At 39.2% G+C, this 19,514-nt stretch overlaps 1 protein-coding gene across 1 annotated transcript in view; it reads right to left on the bottom strand.

Moving 5' to 3' along the window:
• Window positions 1-180: 180 nt before the first annotated feature.
• Window positions 181-19,514, bottom strand: part of ranbp9 (RAN binding protein 9) — a 28,831-nt gene continuing 9,497 nt past the window's right edge. Inside the window, exons 4-14 of the mRNA XM_084913672.1 lie at window positions 19,071-19,238; window positions 17,773-17,795; window positions 14,027-14,211; window positions 10,533-10,645; window positions 9,937-10,045; window positions 9,241-9,395; window positions 7,753-7,906; window positions 5,918-6,039; window positions 5,612-5,763; window positions 4,670-4,781; window positions 181-3,996 (exon numbers count right to left, since the gene is read on the bottom strand). Coding sequence (XP_084769798.1) covers window positions 3,866-3,996; window positions 4,670-4,781; window positions 5,612-5,763; window positions 5,918-6,039; window positions 7,753-7,906; window positions 9,241-9,395; window positions 9,937-10,045; window positions 10,533-10,645; window positions 14,027-14,211; window positions 17,773-17,795; window positions 19,071-19,238 — 1,424 coding nt within the window. The 3' untranslated portion in view covers window positions 181-3,865. The remainder of the gene's footprint in view (window positions 3,997-4,669; window positions 4,782-5,611; window positions 5,764-5,917; window positions 6,040-7,752; window positions 7,907-9,240; window positions 9,396-9,936; window positions 10,046-10,532; window positions 10,646-14,026; window positions 14,212-17,772; window positions 17,796-19,070; window positions 19,239-19,514) is intronic.

The raw sequence follows: 19,514 nt of genomic DNA, 5'->3' as shown, positions 1-19,514 counted from the left end.
CTACTAACATGGTATAGGCGGGTCATTGGGCTTCATTCACTGAATTTTGTTTCAGTTATTGTAAAAGTGCAAGAAACCCCAGAGTTAAAGAAAGAAGAATCTTTGAACATGTCATTTTGAATTAAACTGAACTCGATTTAAACTTCTGCTTCAGGTGTCATGCAGCATCCACACACGTGCTATCATCATTTGTCATTTTTAATATAAATCTTTTCACCCTCACACAAATTGCACATTTTTTTTTTCTCCAAATGGACACACAGTCAGCAGTGGACAACTTACTGGTTGACATCTTCCTTATACACCGTGAACTGGCTAAAAGAAGGAGAAACAAAAAGAATAAAATAAGAGACATCTAACTTGATCTTACCACCACTTTACTATGGCATGCATAGGTTTCAGACCTTACTCAGAAAGAGACAACAGACACTTTGTCTAAGAAGTTTTCTAAACGATGCCGTGACTGCTTGCGATCCAAAGAAACAAACCAAAAAAAAAGAAAAGAAAAGAAAGAAAACAGAAAGAAAAGAAACAAACCAAAGTACAGAAAGCTTGGTTCCACCGTGAGGAAAAATACCAACTCTGGATTCCTGGGTGGGTGTGAGGGCCAGGGGCTAGAGGAAAAGATGGATGTTGTGTCAAGCAAAAGCCTCGGCCTTCCTGTTTCTCTGCGAGTGGCGAGCATGAACACAGGCCTAAAAAACACAGCTGCGATACATTTTGGTTTAACGTGGAAGCCACAGTGCAGGTGACAATTCTGGATTTTTTTTCTTCTTAAAGTGTTTTTTCTTTTTACATCTTTACAGACTAAGAGGCCAAAAACAAACAAAAAAAAAAACCCTTATTCTGTTAATAAAACTGAAACCAGCAAGGTCACGAAAGCTCTCCTCTGAGGGGTGATGGGTAAAAATGAACACCTGTATGCATTTTCAGGAAGTTCAGAAATAAAAACTGGAGAGATTTACTCCCTGGTAGCATTTTGCTGAGTAACAAAAAAAGCTCTGGGGGCAATTTGGTGGTAATCATTAGGAAAACTAAAAGAATTTAGATTTCTGCTATCCAAGTTAAAAGTATTTACCGTTTCTATGGTTTAAGCTGAACTAACAGCCTCTCCATTAATACAAAGAGGGGTGAGGTTTTGACACCCACTGATGACGGTACTGGTTTGATTAAAGACAGTTGGAGCCAAGTTAACACAGGATGAGGACTGGAGATGGTCATGAATAAGGTCATCTTCAGGTAAAGATACAGATTAATGCATATATATATATATAAATATATATAAGTTCTGAGGCTCTGCCATAAAAAAACAAAAACCATCACTGATTTAAATGTAGCTGATCCAAGGTCATTATGTTGTGCACCTGTGGATCAGGGGTTTGCAGGGTTACCTGAAACACAGATCAGTTGGAATTCCCGTTCTGACATTTCTGATACATGTAAGAACTTGCAGGGCATCAAATCTGGCTAATTTACTCTACGACCAGCTGCTGAATGATGGCACACATGCCACACAATTTCACTTCAATTATACAAATGTTCTGCCTCAGGCATTACAGTCTCACTCCGAGGGATCAATTTACATTGTTCATCCATTTAAACATTCAGTGTGATCACGAACACGCTGGTGACCCGTTGCACGGCTTTGTGCGTGGACCCTGTGGACTCCTGCACTGAAAACTGCCGTCTGTTCTCACGAGCTGTAACCTGAGAGACTTGGCTTTCATTATCAGTGGTCTTCAGCATAAAAGTGGGGTCAGAATGATGGAACCGGACGTTTGGGATCTGGGATCAACAATGCAGAGCACAACAGAGTGATGTAATAGAAGCGGCAACACTGAACGCAGTCGAAAGGTGCACGGGAAGAAGTCCCTGAAGTAGAGGTCAGCCACATTTAAATCGAAGGATTTACTTTTTTTCTTTTTTTTTTTTTTTTTTTAAGGGCGGGGTCTTGACTTTATGACGTACTCAAGGAAAAAAAACAAAAACACAGTTTTTTGTTTTGTTTTTTTGTCTTGTTTTTTTTTTTTTTTTTTTTTTTTTTTTTTTTTTAGGAGACAGGAAATTTAAGTTTGACTTTAAATGGCTGAGCTACCTCAGAGGCCGATTTCACACCAGCTCAGTTTTTCTCATCTGATTTAAATGACCAAAAGTCGAGTCAGCATTCAATAGAGGCACAGGGGCCAATCAGCTGCTTCTAAACCAAGAATGATGAACAAGAGGGTATTTTGGCTCCTGAGTTTGTTGGGGGTTAAAGATTAGCATAGAGAGATACAAAAATAAATATTAACAATGTTTGGGACAAATCTTTTGTGTGGCTGAGGGTTTACCAAGGGGGGAGGGAGGGTAACAGATAAAATGCAGTCAGAGGTCAAAGCAGGGCTCCTACACAGCGCAGTCATCATAGAAAATCCAGCAGAAGTGTCTGAAGACGCTCTCAGCTCGGCTGTAGTGACTTCATGGACAACATGTAAAATCTGCAGCCAAGTTCTTAGAACTAAAAACCTGTTTTTTTCCAGAATTTTCCAGACCTGGAATTTGTGTCAACTTTCACCTGTGTAGGAACCCTGGATTCAACCAAAGAGGAAAATATTACAAACTGGGAACAACCAGAACACTTCAGGGGTCACTGGTGTCAGTACAAAGCATTAAAGGACTGTTTTGTTTTTTTTCAGTGATTTCTATAACTAAATATGTCGCTCTATTGATATAATTTTATTTTGTTAAATTCATATTTAAACGTTAACATGTACACACGCTCGTCACTGGTAATCGGTAGAATCGGGACCTTTATTATAATAAGTTGGAGGAACTTGCTCTCGCTGGCGCTCAACAAATATACTGTGAATGCAAGTAACAATAATTAATATATTGATAATTAGAATAATAATAAGAATAATCATCGTCGTCTGCACCATGCCTTGTAAACCTGGAAAAACTAAACAAAACAAGAGCCAGGTAACCCCGCCTCCCCCCCCCCACGTCTGCCCACTTCGCCGAAGAAAAACAAAAACTAAACAAAAGATTAAAAATAGGGAACGCTGAGTCGAGACTGTAGATTCTCTCTGGCTTCTCTGAAGTCCCGAGTCCACGTACGTCACACATATCTCCGCCGATGTCCTGAAGTCAGTGGAAGGTAGCAGGAGGGAGGCGGTGCAGGGAGGGTGAAGATTTACGGAGGGGGGTAGGCCATAAGGTTCGCATTGGCCGGAGTTTGAGCAAGCCTCGGTGAGGTGGACTTTTCAATCCCAGCATCAGCATCAGCTTGCCTCCGTGTTTATTTGTGTGTGTTTTCTGTGTGTGTTTGCCTGGTAAGCCCCAGGTTTACAGGGACCACGTTAATGGTGGGTCAACCATGGCGGCCACTCGTCTGTTTTCTTATTGTTGCCCCCCCCCGCCACCCCTCCCCATTTATGTTTGACCAGAGATATTTTTTAGCAGTCTGTCCACCCCCGGTTTGATTCCTCCCCCAGGAATGCGGGGACTGTGGCGCGTCCACATGAGTTCAGCCCCCCCCCCCCCGATTATTTTTTAAAGTCAGCTACTGTCAGTTAGATGGAGGCAGACGCATGGGGAGCCAACCGAAGGTGGAGGTGTAATTTCATATTTATGATGGAAAAGGAGGTGGTGTCACTCTAAGGATCTGCCCAGAAATGTCTTCTGACCCTCAGCGGCGTTCGGCAAAAAGCAGAACCAGAAGCGAGTGAGATGGTTGACGTTCTATGACGGCGTGCAGAGGAATGCCTCCTCGGCTAATAGGACTACACTGACTGAGGAGTTGGAAAGAAGGATTTCTGGACAGGCCCTTGGAGAGTGTGTGTGTGTGTGTGTGTGTGCATGTGCGTGTGTCTGCGTGCGCACGGGGCTAGTGTAGGTAATCGTCCACAGAGGCGAAGGCGCAGGAGCCGCTGCCAGTTCGTGCCATCATGGCGAGGCATTGGGCGGCCTGACCCACGGCCTGGGCCAGGGGAGGCTGCTTGGGCAGGTTGTGAGTCTCTGGAAAGAAAAAGGAAAAAAAGAAAATTGTGACTGCAGGTAATATCAGGAATTGGTAGGTGCAGTGCTTGTTGGACAGTCATACAGCATCTGGAAGTCATTTTAATTGAATGGCTTTATTTTCAGATTATTGAACTGAAAAACTTCAGGATCTGCAGGAAAATTGTGTTTAACAATGTCTGTAAAGAATTTCTGAGCTTTAAAAAAAAATTACATGATAATCAGAATCAACATATCAACATGCAAAGGACAATTTGATATATGGCTAAAAAAAACCCAAAAAAACAAACACAAACAAAAAAAAAAAAAAAATCACTGGTGTTTTGGAAGCAAGTCACATTTTTCCAGCTCACTCAGAATGAGAATACCTGCTCAGTTCTGCCTTCAGCTGGATAGCAGGTGCACTGACACCTTTATCTTTAAGGTTAGTTCACCTGGATTTAAACACGTCCTGGTAATATGCAGTCCCTAAGATATGCTGCCTGTCTGTCTTAAGATTTCTGCAGCAAACCACATGCAAAAGTTTTTTAGCATTTATCACAATCTGAGTTTTTTTGCTTCTTTTTGAGATTTGGGTTACCCACAGTCCCCATCAATCTCTTTTATCCTCCTACATCCAAAATGCTAACTGAAAACTGTAGACTGGATCATGCACTGCTCATGGCTGACCCACCTAATATTGCACTGTTGAGAGTGGAGCAGACCGGCTCTCTCTGAATGGCGTCCAGCTGGTATCCGACTGGGCTGTTCCACGGGTCCGAGTAGGCCAGCAGGCTGAATGCGTCCTGCAGCAGAAGACGGGAGAGCAGAAAGTGATCACACCACAGCCCATCACCTCATTTCACCTGCTTTGTTACAACATGCCGTAGCTGAACATTCTTTGCGTTAGCATTTCAGTTCAAACAGAATTTTCCCACAGTTTGACCCGTTCCTTTAAGAAAACTGAACTGACTGTACATTTTAAAACAAATATATTACATCATGACTGACTGCAGAGGTCACAAAATCTGTTTTTGAGCTATACTTTCTCCCCTTAAAAAAATAAAATAAAATAATGTTAATACTGAACATTTGAGGTCATTAGTATAGACATCCATTTGGAGAGATTGAAAATGAGCCCCGTTATCTCGGATTTTAAATGACAAAACCTCAATCCCATCTATGACACATTTGCTTTTTAATCCTTCCACTGAGGCAGTTTTCTGGCAACTATTGTTGCTGTCACAATTTGTTTAACTGGGACGAGATGTCACTGAAAAACAGACTGAATGCTCATATGCTAGGATCATCAATGTAGGTACCTGCCAAAGTCGAACACCTTCACCATCAATTTGCTCTAAATGAGACCAGAATGTAGAAAATGAGCACCCCTTTACACTGCCTTTGATTTGAACCTGGCTCATTTTGGCATTTTACTGGGAGCTAGTACAAACAGATAACATCTGAAGCTTTTATAAATATACAGTACAAAGGCAGGCATATTTTTATGTGAAGAAAATGGCTTAAATGATTGAAGTCAACTGTAAATGCCTGAAATACAAACACACAAGGTGAACAGACCCCACAAAAACAAACAATATAAACCAAGTAAGCAACTGAGAGATTCCTGTGTTACCTTGAGCATCTTTTTGTTAGCAGAGTTCTTGCCGCACTCACGGCGGAGGTGTTCACTCATGCTCTGGAGCTCCCTGCCAAAATGGATCATTCTCTCGATGGCCGCCTGGCTTCCGCCGCACAGCTGCCTCTTAGACTGTGCCGACTCCACCTCTGTAGAGTCAATTCAAAATGAAAAGAAAAGTGTTTTTAAGGCTGCGTGACACGCACAATGTGTGCAAGAAAAAGGCTGCTAGAAAGAAGCTGCTAGAACTATAACGCAACATCCAAAATCTCAGTTTCTTATGTCTCCACACGCTCTGCTCACCCATGTCTGCGTCACAGTCGTCAGGCTCCGTGGTGTGTTTGGAGGTGCCGTTGAGAAAACCATTGGAAGACGATTCTGTCACTCCGTTGGTGAAGTGATCGACCTCCATATCCACATCATTACTGAGAGAAGACACAAGAAACTGTCAGCAGCTTCTACAGGTGGATACTGTTTGGATTTGTAGAAGCTACTTTTGGCTGGAATCCAACCAGCAACCTTTTGCTTGCCAAGTGAATGCATTAACACACCACTGGAGGCACTAATATTATACTGCTCTGATTTAAAATCACTGCCAGCACAGCTTCTATTTAAAATTGATTATTTATCGATATTTTTATAGCTTCCTGAGTGATTTCTGTCTACGCAAGTTTTCAGCATTAATGCAACCATTACAGGACGGACACGATTTCCATCTTTAGTTCTAACAAGGCTCATAAACATCAGAACAACACAATTAATACTAACAGCTCTACATTAAACATCTATAGGATTCACAATAGCTCATTTTTACTTTTTTAAAGTAACTCCTATCCCTAGGGACCAACATCCTCATCACATAAAACGTCTAAGACCTAGACCTATCTCAGTTGTTGGGTTTATTCCCAAGTTCAAAAACTGTGGAAGCGAATTTCGTGCCGCCATTAGTCTACACTGCCCTGTCCTCTGCATTAGATTAGTTCGACAAGGAGGTAACAAAAAACTCCTGTCTGTTGAGTGGAGCGTAGAATATTAAAAATAACCAATAACCATAACCAAACATAACAAATAGTAACCAGCATAAATAAAAATAACTGTCTGAAGTGTAAAGGCACATGTTTCTGATAGATTGTTGAATCTGGTAAATTATCCAATCACATCACAGAAAGTTCAAGGGAAGAAATTTCTCCTCAATGAAAGCTGGAAACCAAATTACTAAGACATGCAACTTTCAGTCCCTGAGAGAAGTGATGCCTTGAAGATTCATTAAAAAAAATATTTGAAAGAAAAAAAAAAAAAAAAAAAAAAAAAAACTACTAAACTCATTATATTCATTTTAATGTCTAGTTTGAACCATCTATGAACATTATCTGGGCAGATAATGTTTAACAACAATGGTTAAATAAATACTGGATAAATATTTTAGTACATCTAAATATTTTGAAGCCCTTGTAAAATTAGATTTTTATAGTTCTTGTCTTAAAGATTTTGTGAGCAAGCAGGCGGGGGAGTGAATGTGAAAACTGTAGTTTGTTTTGTTTCACATGCCGTTTAGTTTCATATTACTAGGCGTCTGGTTAGCCTTAGTAAAAGGTTGTGGTTTGGATGTCATGACACGTGGCTCACAGGACCAACACCAACAGATGCTTTACATGCACCTCTGAGACGCCGGCAGCTTTGACCTAACAGCAGTACTTGAACCCCTGAGAACGAGGACAGACTCACTAATGACAATAACATTTGGAAATTAACAAATACATTATTATATTGCATACTGATGTAATGTGTCCCACTACAACACATAACCACTAATTAGGAAATATAATTTTAATGCTTGTTACAGAAAGAAATATTTACTATCGTTTAATAATGAATTCATAATTGTTCAACTCTGAATAAGAAAATGGATAAATGATTGTTATAAAGTGATGCTGGCTTGTTTTGATTAAAAGTCTAAATTTACTGTTAACTAGTTTAGATGAAAAGAATTTGGGGGGGGATGGAGGAAAAGTTAAGGTCACATGATGAAATTTACATCTTTTAAAGTCAAATTGTAAAGGTATGCTGGTTAAAAAAAAACTCAAAACCAAATAAACGGCTCCAGCTTTTACTGCTGTGTGAGTGCTTTGTTTCCATACCTGGTTATCGGCTGTTGGCTGCGACTCCCATTGAGGCTGATGTCGGATGCTGGGAGGGTGGAGCCAGAGCCTGGGGGGCAGGGCTTATGACTGTGAGGGGAGGAGCTGTGGCTCTTATTAGATGTCACACCATTACAGCAGTTGCTGTCAAACCCTGCAAATAAGTTTTCAAATGTTCTTAAAGTGACAGACAAAACTCCAATTACTAAACACAATAGAAGTAACGCATCCATTCTGATGTGCTCGCTGGCAGCTGATTTCCAACCACTACCCATAGTTTGGTTTTTACATGCATAACAAATGACAGTAATTCACTTTTATGAAAATACATTACATATACAAAACTACAATAAATATATTTAAAACATACAGAAGAATGACAAAACAAAGCAACAAATATGATGTTTTGTTGAATAATAATGAAACAAACAATGACTGAAAAATCCTAATGCTCTGATCTGAAAATTTAGATCTACTCTGTGTGTGTGTGCGTGCATACATTTAAATCATTCATCACTCCTTCCTTATCTTATTTATGGATAAGTTGCTCTGGGGCTAAACTGTTTATAGCATTTATAAAATTGACACTCACATTAAACTACAGTTTTTTTTAATTGTGAAACATCTTCTCCACAATAGCATAAGTTTACATGATCTTGTATCACTCCCTAACAAGTCACAATATAAAGTGACAGGACAAAGCTGTAAAAAACAAAAACAGAAAGCCAATAGTCTAATTTTATATAGTATTTCCCTCCCTTATCTTGTCATTAAAGAGCTCCACAGCACTAACTAGCAGTGGTGTTAATAGTCATTTGTTCAGTTTTTTATTGTGTGCTTTGCACAAATGCTGCCGGCAAATGTGAGCAGAATGTGTTGAGTTGGAGCCAATAAATTATAAATATTTAACATTTATTACTGCACCTAAAAAAAGAAGAAAAAGGGAGAGAGGGAGAAAAAGGCTTCACTGGCAGTTTATTGGCTTCACCATTACAAAGAAGAGAAATGCATTCACAGCCTGGTACCTATCCCATTTTATTTCATTGAAAAATCAATGAGGTATTTATGCTGCTTCAGATGCTTAAAGGCCATAAGAAACAATCACACCATGGCAATGTGTAGTTAACGCTCCTGAAGAGACAAGTCAGTTGCCACACATGCTAATGAGATACAGCTGAAAGTGATCAGCTGGTCTACGGGTACGGCAGAACAACTCACAACTGGTTCAGGAGATCCACTCTTTTCTATTAAATAGTAATATAAACACTGTTTTGTATTTTTGTTGCACCTTGCTTTTAGAGGAACATCTGTGTCATTCAAGATGAAAAAAAAATGTGGTGGGCTTTAGTTTGTGCTGCAGACACAGATTCAAACAAAGAGAAAGAAAGAAATATTTTTTTCCCTTTTATTTGCCTCTGGCCTCTTTTCCCCCCCAAAGATAAGTGAAGTTTTCACACTGTGAATGATGTGAATAATGTTGGACTGTACCTGTGAGGTAGGGCTGGGAGCTGCTGGCTTTGTGGCTGGGGCTGCTGAAGGGCCGGGGTGACCCGGGGTAACTGTCCTGAGACTTTGGGCTGCGACCTCCCAGACATCTCACCTCGCTGTCTGTCCCGTTCACCATCTCTATGAACTGTCTCACCCTGGGGAAAGATGGAAAGAGGTGAGGAAAGATTAAAAGGGGGGAAAACAGAAGGGTTAGGAAGGATGGTATGAAAATAAAGAGGTGGAATAAGGTGAAAAAGCACACAGAGCAACAACAGATGGAAATAGAGGAAATAAAGAAAGGGATGTAAAGACAGGAGGACAAATAAAAAAAAAAGTACTTAACTTGGTATTTAAGTATAGAGCTACATATGTGAAAGAGAGTAGTCGTTCAGCTTAGAGAATTAAAAAAAGGGCAGAATGTTTGATTCCATCCAAGTTGGGCAGTGAGTGAAGCCATTTTCAAAGCAATGCAGGAAATCTTATCGTATCTTAAGGGATATCTTATCCCCTTTCCTTTAAATATAATTATTGAATAACTCACTGTCTATAGTGAGGCTGTGTGAGGGTGCGTGACAGATAAAAGGGTTTAGATTATGGCTTTGTTAACTTTTCCAATAATGTTATCCATCTAAATAAAACAAATAAAACAAGTGTAAACATGTAAAACATACATTTTATATGCAACCGTGTTCTTACTTGAGCATGAAGAGAAGGTCTGGGTTCCTCTCCAAGAGGTTGGGGTACAGCTGCTGGGTGGTCTCAATGGCTTCACCCATTCTACCCGACAACACCAGCTTCTGGATCTCTACAAACCAACAGTGAAATCACACATGAAGGTTTTGAATGCTACCATTAACAACCTCCACCTCCAGTAAGAAGGGAGGGTCATCCCAACATCTTTTTTATGATGGGTTCCATTAGGTTTACTCTGCCTGTAGTTGCACTCAGATACATTGTTGCATCTTTGAAAAAAACAAAACAAAAAAGAAAACCCCTATACGACCCAATGTTACTGTGTCACTTCTCCCTTATGGTTTCTGATGATCAGGCTCCTGTTCAAGTACAGTTTGTATGGGGAAAAATGTGTATATCATATACACTGATGTTTAAATTCAAGAACTGTATACTGTAGAGTATTAGAAATCAACATATGCTAGCTGACTGTGTCTCGCAGAGAGAAACCATACCAACCACTTTGGTTCCTTTATGATTTTTAAATCTACAAAAACAGCACAGTGTCAACTTTAAAAATGGGGAGTAAGAAATAGATATAGAAATATAGGAGCACTCACTCTGCCGGTTTTTGATGGAGGCCAGCTCCTCATGCACAGCCTGATCGGTGGATTTGGCGAAGGCTTCAGCTGTGGCGCAATAGCTGTGGTGCACCAGGTAAGAAGCCACCATCCTGATGAGACAACAAAAACCAAAATACACTGATCAGACAAAGCAGAAGCAGATTTTCTACAATAACACTGCTTTTATTGTTTTTATTGCTTTCATTATTTGTTAATGTTGCCTCAGCAGAAGTAACATTAATTGAACTTTTCTGTCAGGACAGAAAAAAAACTGGTTCAACTGAGTTGATTTTGAACAGGGATGTACCACAACAAGTGAGATAAAGCAGGTTTTATTTTTGGCCTGATTACACCCAAATTTCTACAGCACCACTACACACAAATTTCTCTTGAACTGCTTTTATTTCAGAACTTGGACCACAGCAATAGCATAACAGAGTCTGCTGACAGTCTCAAGCTGAAACAGCTACTATATACAAAACTAAAGTTGAGTTTTGTTTTGTTGTTTTCACTATCAAGACTGAACTTCAACTCTACGCTGGTCTCATTTGTGTAGCTTTCTCTGATCCGTTCTTTCTATCATGTCACAATTTTGCTCACCAAGTTAATAACTCAGCCTAGGAAATAAAATGATCCTTTTGTGGTAAAGTCACAATCAGTCACAATCCCTCACTGTGCAGGAAAAGTGTGGGCTGTGGGCACACCATTGTGGTAAGGGTGAGGGGAGGGTGTCAAGTTAAAACAGGAAGTCTGTCTGTACACCGTGCCTCGCAAATGAAAGTCAGTTCATGTTTCTTTTCACTTCCAAGTGTGTTCAGCTGTTGGCCTTTCCGCTTTCTTCATCTGATCACTCTTTACTTCTCTAATGTCCACAAACCTGAAAGACTAACTTGAAATTACAAACATTTAAGTCTTATTAGCCAGAATGACCCTTTAAAGGTAACCCACTATGTTTTTCTTATTTTCCGTCAGATATAAATTTGTTACAATGATCAGTGCTCATTTTAAACATGGACAATATTTTAAATGAGGTCAGTGTATGCCCAATAAATCCCTGTGAGGCATAAGCTCAGGATTCAGACTGCTCTAAATGCTTCGTTTCGGACAGTTCTTTTTAAAATTATTAATTCTTAGCTCTGTCAAAAAAAAAAAAAAAGGAAAAGAAAGGGGGGGACATCCTTATGTGCTTATCTGAGGCACAGAAGCCACGCTCACCTACTGTTCAAATTCTGTTTATCCAGGGCAGACAATAGAAAGTTTCCAGGTGCTACCGCAAGGACCAGGATAATATACATAAGGATTATTTTGAAATGTGAATAATGCAAAGCTACTCTGGCAGAGTTCAAGAATAAAAATATGCAGATGAATATGAGCATGGTATGTTTTTTGAGTGTATGTGTCTGACTTTTCATTAATCAAATTAGAGGCACGGCTAAACCCAAACACCCCATTACTACGTCGATGACGAGTTCCCTCAGTGCAGCAGAGCTAAACCAAACTTCATGCTTCAGGCCGTTATATGACGAGACAATGCCACTCTCACCGGCTGATCATCATGCTACCATTGTTCCACAGAGACAATACACTGCACTGGTGTAAGATCAGAAACTTCTTGGTTCTATTCCTGCCTGTGAGGCGACATCTGGATAAAGGCAATAAGTCCCTTTATTCAGTCCCACCCCCAACTCCAATCCCCATCAAATGGAGTTTAAATCCATTCAGGACAAGTAATCATAGCAACAGAGAGCTAATCCTGCCAGGCCACAGCTTGAAGGGAAACCAAGCCCTGCATCTTTCCCTTCTGAATCACAGCTCCAGCTCTTCGATGAGGAACAATCCATCTGGGCCTTGATGCTCTTCATGTTAGTAGTAGTCCTGTCACCTACAGCATCCTTCTAAGACTTTTTCATTTAGCCAATACAAGATGAACACTGTTCAGTCTACAATAACTGATCAAAAACTCTGGATCCAACATGAATGTAAATTTCTGGTCAGCTGTCTCCTGTTCATGTAAGCATGAATTAGTAAATGATTGTACTGCTAAAACAGTCAGATAACAAGCCTGAGTGTGTGTCTGTGTGACATGAACACTGTGTGAGACCTACTGCAGTCACCATAACTCTGTCAGTAGATAAGCAGTTAACTGCGACTATACAACTTGTAAAACACACACTTTCACATCCATTTGAACCAAGAGGAACTTTATACTTAGAACAAGTAATTCATGCACCCACACCAACATCGCTAGCTGAACAGGAAAACAGAAGTAAGAGTTGTTTTATGTTACAACATTTATTTATTTATTAACTTTATCTGTGAAAAAACAGTGTGTAACAGTGTGTGTTTAAGTGCATAAAAATAGCCAGTACTTAGACCCTGCAAAGGCGTTAACTTAGGACAAGCAGGCAGCTGGTTTTATGCAGAAGAATACCTTGAGGTCACAAAGTCAAGTACTCCCTTTTCCTCCATCTGGTCAATGTGCCGCTGGTACTACTGAAACAACCAGCACTTTCAACCATTTATGGTCCAGTTAAAATCCAATTGGCTGTGAAATGTGGAGTAATGATGGTAATAACTCTCCGTATGGCTTTCCATGTCTGCTACAACTAGCTCTGCCACATTACATCAAGCAGTTAAGCAGAAGTGAGAGTTAAAGTGCCAAATTTGATGTCAAATCTGTACATAAATGTACTTAGCTGTGAAAGTCCTTTAATCCACACATTCATAAGCATGTATGGATTTTAATAAGCAAACCAGTAAGATTGTGCTAAACAAAATGGTCTTTATTTCAGTGGGCTATAAAATCATCCACCCACTTGTATCAGATATTAAATTTGTTGATTAAGACTTGCTATTCTGTATCCTGATAAAATTGTTACATTTGCAGATAAAATTTGAGATTTGACAATCCTGTACAACAAAGAAACTGGACATTATAACACTGTTCCTCATGAGCCTTAAATAGGTCAGGTTAGTCCCCTTTTGCTCTTATGTGTGGAAGATGTCAGGAACATTCAGCATGGCTCACTCACACGTGTGAGGCCAAGTGGTTATAACATCACATGGATAAAACTTTGGTATAGGAAACATATCCACAGATTAACTTTTCCCTTCTCCTACTTGTACTTAAACTTCTGAAATCATAATAGGGACATCTATTTGGAGACCATCTGGCTGAAAAAAATACAAAATACAAAATAAAAAAATAAAATAAAAAACAGCTTTTTAAAAATGGACATATCAAAATCTCTCATTTCCTGCAAAGTTTGTTTTCCACAATTTTCGCAGCTATTTTTTTTTCCTGAGGGAAGCAGACTGAAGTCAATTTCTAGGTTATTCTTAACCTAAGAAGTCATCCTTGTGGCACCTTATCACTGGGCAGACATCATAAGTGAACAAAGCATGCCAAGTCTAATATTCCATAGTTTAAAAAAAAATAAATGTACTTAGCTTAAACTACATGCAAATAATTTGAGCCTTCTAACTCTTACTTCTGGATCATGGACTGCCACTCGCCCTCGCGCTCTCCGATGGGGAAGCGGTCGATCTGGGCCTGAATTTTTGTCCTCCATTCTCTCATGTAGTCTTCAATGTCAAACACGAATGGGTGCTGCCCGAAGTTTGCATCCACCACCTCCCCTGGAGTCTGAAGGCCCACGGTCGGATACAAGTTAGGCTGCAGCAGGGAGCGATAAAGAGAGGTAAGAGTGATAGAGGAAACGGAGTCTGGAATGCAATCTGGACAATTAATCAAAACAGGAAGAAACAATGAAGGGTAAAAACAGGAAAACGGAAAATCTCAGGAAATAAGCTTTTGTCTGCAATTACGCCTTAAAATGTGACTTTAGTAGCTGACAAAGCTCATATGTGGTAGGATGCTGACAGTGTATCTTCTGAACAGAGAGCTCAGCCTGTTTTCACAGGCGTCGTTTAAAAAAAAAAAAAAAAAAAAAAAGGGGGGGGGGGGGGGGGGCCCTTATCGCACTCACTGACCATAATATGACTATCAGCTGATTGCTGAACTGACTTCATCAGAATTGATGACACTTCCAAATACTTGACTTTTGATTAATTTTGCTTTATAGACAGAACTAAAAAAAAATGTTCTGTCAGTCAACAACCCAACAAAGCATTTATTTAGATCTTTTTGATTATTGTGCATTTCACTTCATTTTATCATTTTTTTTTATTATTTTAGTTTGTCCTCCAATACATTACTAGTACTTCATAGTCCTGTTTATTGACTCTGTCCCACGTACTGCACTCAGCCTAGAGCAAATTAATTTCAACTGAAGACATAAATAATAAAGGAATACTGGTGGGTACTCTTTGTCTTACAATTTGAAGCATATTGAACTGTGAAGGGGAACAATTAATATGATTTAATTATAATATAACTGGGTTCGGTCATTGAAAGGTTGCCGTGTTTATTTTCTGCTGATCATCTTTGACTGCTGTTCAATACTCATTTGATGCTATGGAGCATATCTTATGGCAACATCTACCAATATACTACCCAAACTAAACAGCAGTTCTCATTTTATTTTTCAGCTTATTCCTGTTGTTACCTGTAACTTCATTAAAAACCTCATTTGTTTTTCAGACCAAGGAAACAGCAATCCCACGTGCTAACAGTGAAGCTCCCTAACACACAGTTTTGGAAAACTACTGATGTTAAACAAGGAGGACTCTACACTCAAACACGACATAATCCAAACTGTTGTATGATTTCATTTCTGATTATGATTTAATGAGCAACAGCACTATACATGAGTACTGGTGAATAAAAAGTAGAAAGTACGGGAGCACTGAAAGCAATGAAGCTCAATTATTACAGCCAAAGCCTTTCCAGAAACAAGTCTCACTCAGCTGGCATTTTAAAATGTCTCTGGGCACTTATTTTGAAGCAGCACCAGAGTTAAATTTCACTTATCACACAGCCATAAAAACTGCAAGTACAGAATCTGTGATAAAAAGCCACTGAAAGGTTTGCTGACTTTGGAACAAAAACTGTTTTAAAAAGTTTTTTTTGTTTTTTTTTTAAAAATATAAATCCTTGATTTGACAGACAGTAATCAGACAGAGCTAAATGAAAAACACTTAAGATTTGCATATCTGGATGTATTGTTCTACTATTCTACCAATCACCAGAGCTCTGGTTTAATCAGAGGCAGTGGTGACTGGTGGCAAGGCACATTCACTGTGTTGTGTTTGGATCGCTGCAAGTGTCCTTAAATTAAATTAATACCGAAATACCAAAATGTAAAAAAAAAAAACTAAACAAAAAAAGACAAACAACAAAAACTTTACAAAACACTAAACTTTTTTAGAGTTAGATTTAGGCTAAGAGTTGGGAATAACACCGCTGATAACAGCCCACATAAGAACAGCAGTACAAAGCTGTGTGTGTCTCTCAGAGTTGTCTTTGTCATGGTTCAATAACCAGAAAGGTCAGCTGCGTCGAGGTGACGCACTTCACTGCACAGCTCTGGAGGAACATGAATGTCTGGCTCACATCCAAGTCTGTTTGGCTGCTCAATGGATTATTGTTTTAGCTAAGAATCTTATTTTTCTTCTTCAATAACAGCCGGCACCCGTTTTCATTTGCTACCAACCAAGCAACAAGTGTCTCCCTAAACATCCCAACTTTGGTAACGTATGCATGAATCCCACTGGAATCAAGACCTAGTGGGTGTGGGAGTCGTTCACATAACGAAGAATAGGAGCTGACCGTGTCGCCTTGTTAAGAAACAAAGGAGTACTCAAAACTCTGGTTCCATTTGAAAAAGTGGGCCATTATTCTCAAGTCTAGCTCCATACTTTTGGAAGTTCTTGGTGCAGCTCCTTAGCTCGCCTTCCTGTCTGGTATAAAGGGCAAAACAAACAAAACAAAAGCAACAAAACATTTTAGCCCCTCCCCCTTTGGGGCAAACCATTTGTGGTTTGCTGGTGCTTACAAACAGAAGTTTTAAACAGCAGGAGGTTGGGGCTTCTGTGCTCACAGCTGTGTGCCTGAGATGGCAATATTACAGTTATCTCCTCTGTCTGACACAATACACAGCAAATAGTAGAAAGAAAAAAAAAAAAAAACCCTTTAAAACAAAAACGAAGCATGAGCATTTGGCTCATACACTTATGTCCTATGTTAGAACTTTGGTCATGTTTAATATGTGAATTTGCCACTGTAATATGTTACAGACAGAAAGAACAGGTCCACTGTAAATAGTTTTTAAACTTTCAAGCTGTTTTCCCCACTAAATGAAAGTGGAAAATGTGTCAACATGACTGATGTTTACAGCAGCTTAAAAGAAACTTTTTTTTTTTTTTTTAAATACTTTCTTCAGACATTTATTAAGCAGCTACTTTGAAGCATTATCAAATTAACTGTCACCAAGAGTGAACTCTGTGAGGAAAAAAAAACAGCTTATAAAGTCTGCTGACTTTGTTTTAAAAAGCTTCTTTCTACTTTGAGAGTCGTCCCTGAGATTTAAATTTAGGAGTCTTCCGTTTAATTTTTTTGGTCCAACCAATAAAATAATTAGATAATGTAATCAGTGCCACATAAGAAGCTTTTCATACACAGTAACGATATTCCTGCTAATATCAATTTATATAATTTTTTAAAAACTGTGCTTTGTTTTGCCGTTTTTCAATTTTTCTACATTCTACTTTTCTCCCCCACATTTCAAGGCCTACAACCTGCACTAGATGCTTTACTAATACTCTGTTCATCCATTTGTGGAAAAAAAATGAAACCATAGTACAAAATGTGTTATATAAAGCAGTTTACTGTGTCAAACACCTGACAACTTTGAGTTAAAGCCTCCTAATAAATGTGAACCTCTGAACTTCATAACGTAAATACAGAAAGTACAGTTCATTTGCTTTAAACACATAATGAATTCCTAATAGAGAACACTCAAGTGTCTGTTTATGGTTGGATAAAGCCAAAGAAACTTAAGCCGAAGGTTACACAGACACCACAATCACTACAGATGTGACAGAAGAAGAAAGGCCTTCCAGTTTGACAGTGTTTGAGAAAAGCTGACGGTGTGTTCGGAGCTCCCGAGTTTTCCAGCCTCTAATCCATTTTGCATGGTTAAACATTTTGACTGCAGTGGACATTCTGCAGGAAATGACACATTTAATTTCCATAAATAGCATCATCTCCTACAGCTGTGCTAATTATGGAAAAGATTACTTTACAACAAAGAGTGAAGAAAATCTCAGTACTTACTGGTAGGTCTGTGAAGGCAATACCTGCAGAGGAAGAGAGAAACAGTCAGCATGAAAAACAAGAGTACTTTCCATTTCTGCACACAGCGTGAGGCCACAGTTCGTGTGTTTACATGTGCTGAGGTAATCTGGTTACTGTCATCTTGCTGCAGTTCATAAATGTCACATAAGCGAGAAAGACTGTCTCCCCAACAGATTTAACTGTGAACCCTGTCTTCTAATCATGAAGGAAGTTATCACTAAAGCATTATCTAAAAAATACAAATTTGTATAATTTAAAAATTACATCAAAGTACTGCAAAGCCTTCACATTAAAAGCTTTTTGACAGATTTGCTGGATGCTTATATTATGAAGAACATACATAGATATAAATATATGTTTACATTGCTTTTACTATCGAGCTTTGTAACATTTCTTTGCTGTGCAGTAAAGTGGAAAAAATAATTTAAAACAAAAAAGAGCAAAAAACATCAGAGACATTTAATTAACAAAGAATGATTATTTAAAACAACAACAACAACAACAACAACAAGACAATTCATAGAAACATGCAAAACTTAAAAAAAAAAAAAAAAAAAAGCAATATATCACAAGCTGGACTTGCTGTGGTGGCCTCTTGTTTTGTGTTTGGCTCAGTAACAACTTCTGTTAAACTATTACAGCCGTGTTTGTAAAATGAGCTTAAATCATGGCAAAGTTTCTCCTCGGAAAATATTTTATTTTCCAATCCCTTTGTGAGAAATGAATAACTACACAAATGTAATCGAAGTTCCTTTGGAAGTCTCCAACTACAAAGCTTTGGTGAGTGTGGTATAAAAGGGACATAAGTGAGCCAATCCTCCATCTACCGCAGCTTCTGGTCAGAGTAACCATCCAGCTTACAGCAGCACGACAGGACAGAAGCAAGACTACTTTCAAAAGCTGCAGTTCAAGGTGCTGCAGGCTGAGATCCTTTTGGGGAAGGAGGTGAATAATATTACAGTCCAACAAAAACCTGGCCAGTGAGCCAGCCATTAGGGGAAAGATAAGACAGGAAGAGCTGGAGCTAACTGGTTAGCAGCAACTGAACTTTCAAAACACAAGTGGGCAAGCAGTGGGAAAAATATAGTGGACAAGCGGGATTGCCAACTATTTATTTAAAAAAACAAAACAAAACTGTTGCTCATCTCTCTCTTATTGAGAGAAATGCCATCTCTGTTTAAACATTGATAAAAAATATATTGGAAACACTGCAGTCCTTCTGCAACTTAATACACAGACCACTGCATGGCAGCATTATTGGGTATTATTTTCTGTACCTAGGCTGTGGCCATTCTTTGTGTAGAAGCAGGTGTTGTTGATGAGGTTAACACAGCAGCCAATCACATCGCCTGTTGTAAACGTGGGTCCATAAGGTTGCCCGGTGCCAGACGAGCAGAAGGAGTGGCCGTCATCTCCATGGTAACCATAAGAGTGCTTGTCCCAACCTGCAGCGATGCAAATGAAAAGTGTGAGAACATGAGGTGAAAAAGTGTTAAAACGCAGCAATTGTTTGAATCTCAGACTCAACACAGAAACACAGAGACAAACACGGACAGACACACACAGCCCATAGGAGGGCTGAATGATAATGGTCATAGTCTCACAATATGAATATTCCTACAAACCCACATTAAAAGGTACAGTGCTGTAGAATAATGATATACTTTGCAGCTGATTAGTCACACAGAGAAACTTCTTATGGTTGAACACAGTTGTGGGTT

This window comes from Perissodus microlepis, chromosome 18 (assembly GCF_051167445.1).
Source record: "Perissodus microlepis isolate ML-2025 ecotype Zambia chromosome 18, ASM5116744v1, whole genome shotgun sequence".
Lineage (NCBI taxonomy): Eukaryota > Metazoa > Chordata > Actinopteri > Cichliformes > Cichlidae > Perissodus > Perissodus microlepis.
The sequence above is the reverse complement of the archived record's forward strand: the minus strand, read 5'-3'. Positions and strand labels throughout refer to the sequence as shown.